At 45.1% G+C, this 6,000-nt stretch overlaps 1 protein-coding gene across 2 annotated transcripts in view; it reads left to right on the top strand.

Moving 5' to 3' along the window:
- The window catches only part of ESRRB (estrogen related receptor beta), a 130,550-nt gene extending 125,304 nt beyond the window's left edge, over nucleotides 1-5,246 (top strand). For both annotated transcript variants that reach the window (XM_017835709.1, XM_017835708.1), the window contains exon 7: nucleotides 411-5,246. In XM_017835709.1, coding sequence (XP_017691198.1) covers nucleotides 411-655 — 245 coding nt within the window. In that variant the 3' untranslated portion in view covers nucleotides 656-5,246. The remainder of the gene's footprint in view (nucleotides 1-410) is intronic.
- The last annotated feature ends 754 nt before the right edge of the window (nucleotides 5,247-6,000 follow it).

The raw sequence follows: 6,000 nt of genomic DNA on the forward strand, positions 1-6,000 counted from the left end.
TGGAGGGCAAGTAAATGTGCAAATCACAAAGGCTCCTGGCCGACCCCTGCACAGCCTTGTGGTGGCTGGCAAAATGGGCAGCACACAGGGCACATGTGTCACCTACCCCTGGCAACCTTACTGTCTCCGCACTGCTAGGGCCAACACACTGGGCTGCTGCCAAACTTCATAGCAGCAGCACCAACACCTGCCAGCAAGGTGTTTTTTTCTCCTTAAGAAACAAACCAAACCAGCAACAGCACTCCCACCCCCACTCCCAGGGGGGGTGGGGGCATGGGGGAATGACAAAACCAAAACAACCAACAACTACAGAAAAGAAGGAAAGAAAATATCCTTAACTTCAGAACCATAAAGGATTTCCTTCCTCATGTCTGACTTGTCTGTTTGCTGTCTTTTCTCCCTTCCTCCAGACTCCATGCACATAGAGGACATGGATGCAGTGCAGAAACTCCAGGACCTTCTCCACGAAGCCCTGCAGGACTACGAGCTGAGTCAGCGCAATGAGGAGCCCCGGCGAGCAGGCAAGCTGCTCCTGACCTTGCCCCTCCTGCGGCAGACGGCTGCCAAAGCTGTGCAGCACTTCTACAGCATTAAACTGCAGGGCAAGGTTCCCATGCATAAACTCTTCCTAGAAATGCTAGAGGCAAAGGTCTGACAGCCCCAGCGCCAGCCGACAGTGGCCGGGGAACAAACTAGAAACAAAGATGCAGACAACGGAGTAATCCAAACAGCAGCAGCAGCCACCGCCGGCTTTTATCTCCAATCATTTATTATGGAAGAATTATTTAATGTCTATCTGTCGGCGTGACTGCAGAATCTTGTGTACAGAAGGGGGGAAACTTTTAATCAGTCACCTGTTTCTCTTTTTTTCGTTGTTTTCTCTGTGGGAAATACCAGAATATGCTCTTGCACTTGTTGAGGCGGTCATCGGGGCTTAGCCCCTCTGATCAGCGATGCTCTCAGCGCTGTCCAGGCTGCCTGCTCCCCAGCTCCCTCTGCCAGTGCTGGAGGGGGAGTGGGGACAAAAGCAGGAAGAGAGGAAGAACAGTCAATATAAACTTTATCTGCTGGTGTTATGAGGGGTCAGTTAGAAAGGGAAGCAGCCGTGGTCCTTTTTGTCACCTTTCTGCCTCTAACCATAGAGCAGATGCTCCTTTGGAGAAGAGCACTGCTGGACCTCTCCTGAACAAAAAGGTTGCCTCCCAGGCTCCTCTAACACTTGTACATACAGGCCCCACTTCTTACCGGGAAAGATGCTCCTAACTGTGTAAGATATTCTGCGACCTTGTACAGTGTGTCATTACGCCTGGCTAGTCCATCCCATGTACAATCCCTGCAGGCCCCTGAAGAGGTAGGATGTATGTCCCTGAGAAAATGCAAGTCTTTCCCAAATGGTGAGAGAAAAGAGCCTGATATGCTGGGTTGACTTGATAATCTCTGCATCCTCTCCTATGTGGTGCTAACTACAATTCTTCCACACTTTTCACCCTGTAGTGTATCAAACCTGCCTCTTCAGCTCAGCTGAGTACCATTCCCCACTTGTTCCTTGTGGCAGAGAACACAAGGTTTGTCTGCATGGTTACTGCCCAAGTATCAATACACCCCAAACCAGATCTTTCCTAGACTTCACTAAATGATAGCTCTTTGCCTCCACAGAGACTTAGGCTTAACGCCAAATTCTAGTTAGGAATCAAGGGCACTGCTTTTCAGAGGAGGCAGCTCCAGAGCCTGAGAGATTACTTTTTTGTGACAGCCTAGGGAAATAAATTAGATGGTGGCATAAGACTCCCGATACTCCAACTACTGTCTTCCCCTGCCTCATCCCATTATCCTCAACAGTAGGAAAAGAGCAAACATATATTATACCTGGGGCTGTAAGAGGCTCTCTTCCTGACCAAAAAGCAAATACCTGACCTTGGGTTGGTAGAAGAAGAACTGGAGTAATGTTTATTTACTCCTCTTACATACCTAGGTTTCTGCTGTCTCCAAGGCCTGGTTTATCAGCTGTGCTGCCTAAGCCATACCTGCTGCATTCTCAGTAGCCAGAGGGAAATGTAGGTGACTGACAAAACTGACTGCTGGCATTCTTTGAGACTTTATTTTCTAGGTCACTTAGTTTTAAGCTAGCCTGAGCTGACACAACCTGAGTGTCCTGTCTCTTTTGTGGTCAGCAGCAAGGCAGTAGAGGTGAGGAAAAGCCTCTGATCTACATTTGAGACACCACTGACTATTACCTCTGTTCTCCTCAAGCTTCCATCCCTTCCTGGCTTCCCCAGGAGACAGGTGGTATGGCAGAGGAGTAACTTGCCCCCAGCAGGAAGTCTTCCAAACCAGGGTTGCAGTGTGTGATCAGAGAGACACTGGGTGCTTGTTTTCTACTGGAGCAGAATGTGTCACAGCAGGGCTGTCAGTGCTGCAGAACCCTGCCCGGCAGACTAAGCTATGGATGCTGACTGATAGTGACCTCTCAGCTCTTGTAGCCAGCCCTCACCTTGTACTTCAGTTAGTTCAGTTCATCTCCTTTGAGTTCTTCCTACGCTACACAGTTGCAGCTACTTCACTCATTTTGTACTTCGTTGATAAAGGAATTCAGTCTTACTTCAGGCATATTAGTAAACCAACAGAGACCTAAAGGGCAGAAGGCACATGGGAACTGGAACTCCAACAGCAGTAGCAATTACACAGTGGTCTTGTGCTTTGAGCAGATACTCATGCTTCTCTCCCCAGCTCCCTCCCAGAGGCAGCTGGTGAGAAAATGAGAGGCTTTTGGTTGCACTTATGATCCCTGTACCCACCTGTGACCGAGGGACCAAAGTAAAATGCATGCCACTACTATAGAGCCAGCTTGCCATGTGCTGCACTCTGGTAACTCTTCCTGGCTGTGGCCACTCCTGAAGGAGTGCTTTTGCAGGTGTGTTATATTGCTTTATTGCCTGTAAGTTTGACTCACTTGACCACTGTTGCAGTCTTGCCGAGTATGACCCAGCTCAGCCATAGCACATTGTGTCCCAACTTGCTGTACAAAGGTAGCTGTCCCAAAATGGGCTGAAAAGATCCTAAGAAGCAATTCTTACTCTGTCAGGCCCTGCTGGAAAGGTCACTTACACGAAAAAAAAAAAAAAAAAAAAAAAAAAAAAAAAAAAAAAAAAAAAAAAAAAAAAAAAATAAAAAGGCCCCACCAAAAACACCCACCCAAAAAACCCCCAAAAGGCTCTTCTATCTTTGTTGTATTTGGACTCAGGCTGCTTTCCAGAACAGAGAGCCAGAACTATTTACAAAACACAATTATAGAAAGCTGCCGAGTTAACTTCTAGTTCACAGAAACTGCTGGCTATTTAGAGTAGGGCTATGGTATGGAGGAAACTCCTGCCTTGACAGAGCAATATAAAGATACCAAATGCATTTTTTTCCAGGAACTTCTTTCTCCATTAAAGCTGCATAACCTTGGAGCCCATCTGAATATCCTCCATTGCTTGAAGATAATATGCAGGGAAATGTTTGAATTGCTTCTGAAATAGGATGGGAACTGAACCAGACAGTACTTAGCATATATTAATCTCTTTAAACAAGGAATGCAAACTCTCCCCAGGAACTGGGACAGAAACACCTGTCTAGATTTAACCCTTAAAAGGCTTGTACCATCCTAAATTGGGAACCAGGTCAGGTCTCTTGGGCCCTTCAGGCAAGTGCAGGAATCACATACACCTGTTCCCAGTTACTCTGATCTGCTGTGCATCACTGGTATTATCACACGGACGCTGAGGATGGTAACATCTTAGTGTAGTCTCAGTGCGCTTTGAAGGAGGAAATTAATCTTCAGCAACTGCTTAGGTCTTTGAATGCTCACAGTCTCTTATGAAAAGGTCTGGAGATGTGGAAGGTGAGGCATGAAATAGGAAATGGGGTTTGGGTCAATGCTCTTATGCTGCTCACTTGTAATATAAGAGTCACAGAGTCAGGTCCATACACCTTTCCTTCTTCACGGATCAAAAAATGATGGAGCTTGAGCCATTGGGACACAAACGGGCTCTATGACTTAAAGAAAAGCAAAGCAGTAGAGGTAAGTGTATCAGTGACAGTTAATAATATGAAGAACACACCAGCAACTACAGTAAAAGCAGCTCCAGCCCCTGATTTGCGTATGTGGATAACAGAAACCAGGTACCTGTCAGCCACTACAAAAGGCAATTCTTCCCAAGTGACCAGCTCTTCTGTTTTAGGCACATTCTTCTCTGGGAACACCAGTGTCTGGCCTGTAATGCAAAACAAATTTCATGGGGATCAATTAAAATAAAAGGTAAATTACCACACGGAATTTTGGTTTCTGAGGAAACTTGGGCATTACACCTCGCAGCAAAACTGTGAAGCTACAAGAAATGCCCCCATAACAATCAGGACCTTGCAGTATTGCTCATGCTAAGGGGGCATTGTTTTCATAAGCTCTGTCATCTTTTTTTAAAAACTATTATAAGTATATAAAATAAAACATGCTGCACCAGAAACATGTAAGCAGCTATTAGAGGGGAAAGTCATTGAGAAAGACCCTAGAATGTAACTTGTTGAGCTTATATTACCAATCAGAGCTAAGAAAAAAGAGCTTCCACTTTGTATCCACAAGCTATAGTCAATCATATGGCCAAAGGTCACTCTGTTGTTCTTGTGGCTGGGTTATGTGAGAAGTCGGAGAGAGACAGAGGCTGTGAGAATGATGCAGGGAGTCATAGACGGTGAAATAAACAGTATCTACTTAACTATTATCTGCTCCTAAAAAAAATAAAATAAATAAAATAAAATAAAATTAAAAAAAAAAAGAAAAACCTGTTAAATAAATTGTATTCCTGTGGTACAGGTAATTTCAATCAAAACAAGAAATAAAACACAGAAATGTAAAAACTAACCCAGACAGAGTAATGTTTATTGTGTTTAGGAGGTGCTCTGTTCTGTCCCTTGGGATGCACATAGCCTCATAGAAGGGGCCGGTGTGGGGGAAGGTGTGATCTGTGCATGCTGCAGAAGGGTAGGAGAGCACCAGTCCTCTCACTTAGAAATGCTCATTTGGTGTTTTCCCATATAAAAAACACTTCTCAGCAAGCTTCTGAGTTTTTGTGAGATGAGCTTTGCTGAGGACTTGTTAAGACAGGCACTGCTGTCAGTCTCTTTCATGGACCTATTTTCTTCCCACATTCTACACTTCACAGGTACAAGGAATAATCAGGAGCTAGCAAGGAAAAAGTCATGAAGTTGTTCCAGTGAAAAACAAAACCTCTCATTATAAAATAGACCACTGGTTTAAATCCAGCAATGACATCATGAACACTGCAAGCGTAACAGCAGCTGCACAGTGCTGAAGTCATGGCATTTACATTGATCTGGTGGTCAAGTGGTGCAAGAGGGAAAGCCCATAGCTGCTTGAGAAAGCAGAAGGAAATGTGCTGTGGGAGTTGGGGCAGAGATGTGAGAAACAAGGACCCAAGGATGTCTGATTCTATTGAATACAGAGAGCATCACACTCTGTTTAAGCACCTCCATCTCCACATGCCTCAGCCAATGCTGCTAAGGTCCTTCTGGGCAATGGCACTCACTGGGATGATGCATCTAAACAAGGCAATCAAAAGGCCTCTTGGCCTGCCCTCAGAAGAAGGGGGTAGCTAAATTATTAGTGGCCGGTAAGAAAGTCCATGGTCTAGAAATGAGCTTGAATGAAAAAAAAAAAACAAGATGATCACAAAGCTGGAGAGGGAGGTGAAGCACAATAAGAACTTACACTTACAAGAGCTACCCCTAGCCCAGTCACCAGCACTCTGACTGTAACAGGCACAGTCTTTGAACCAATAAAATCCCCTTCCAAGTTCACATAGGCAGCTCGCAGCCCACCTACATTGTGTGCATAGGTCCTCTGAATGTTGTATCTACTCACAGAAGGTTTGGATTTGGCCACCACAGTAGGACTATAAAATGGACTGTACTTCAGGTTAAATATAGCACAGGGATGCTATATGT

The sequence above is a fragment of the Lepidothrix coronata genome, unplaced genomic scaffold (genome assembly GCF_001604755.1).
Source record: "Lepidothrix coronata isolate B3197 unplaced genomic scaffold, Lepidothrix_coronata-1.0 Scaffold262, whole genome shotgun sequence".
Classification (NCBI taxonomy): Eukaryota; Metazoa; Chordata; class Aves; order Passeriformes; family Pipridae; genus Lepidothrix; species Lepidothrix coronata.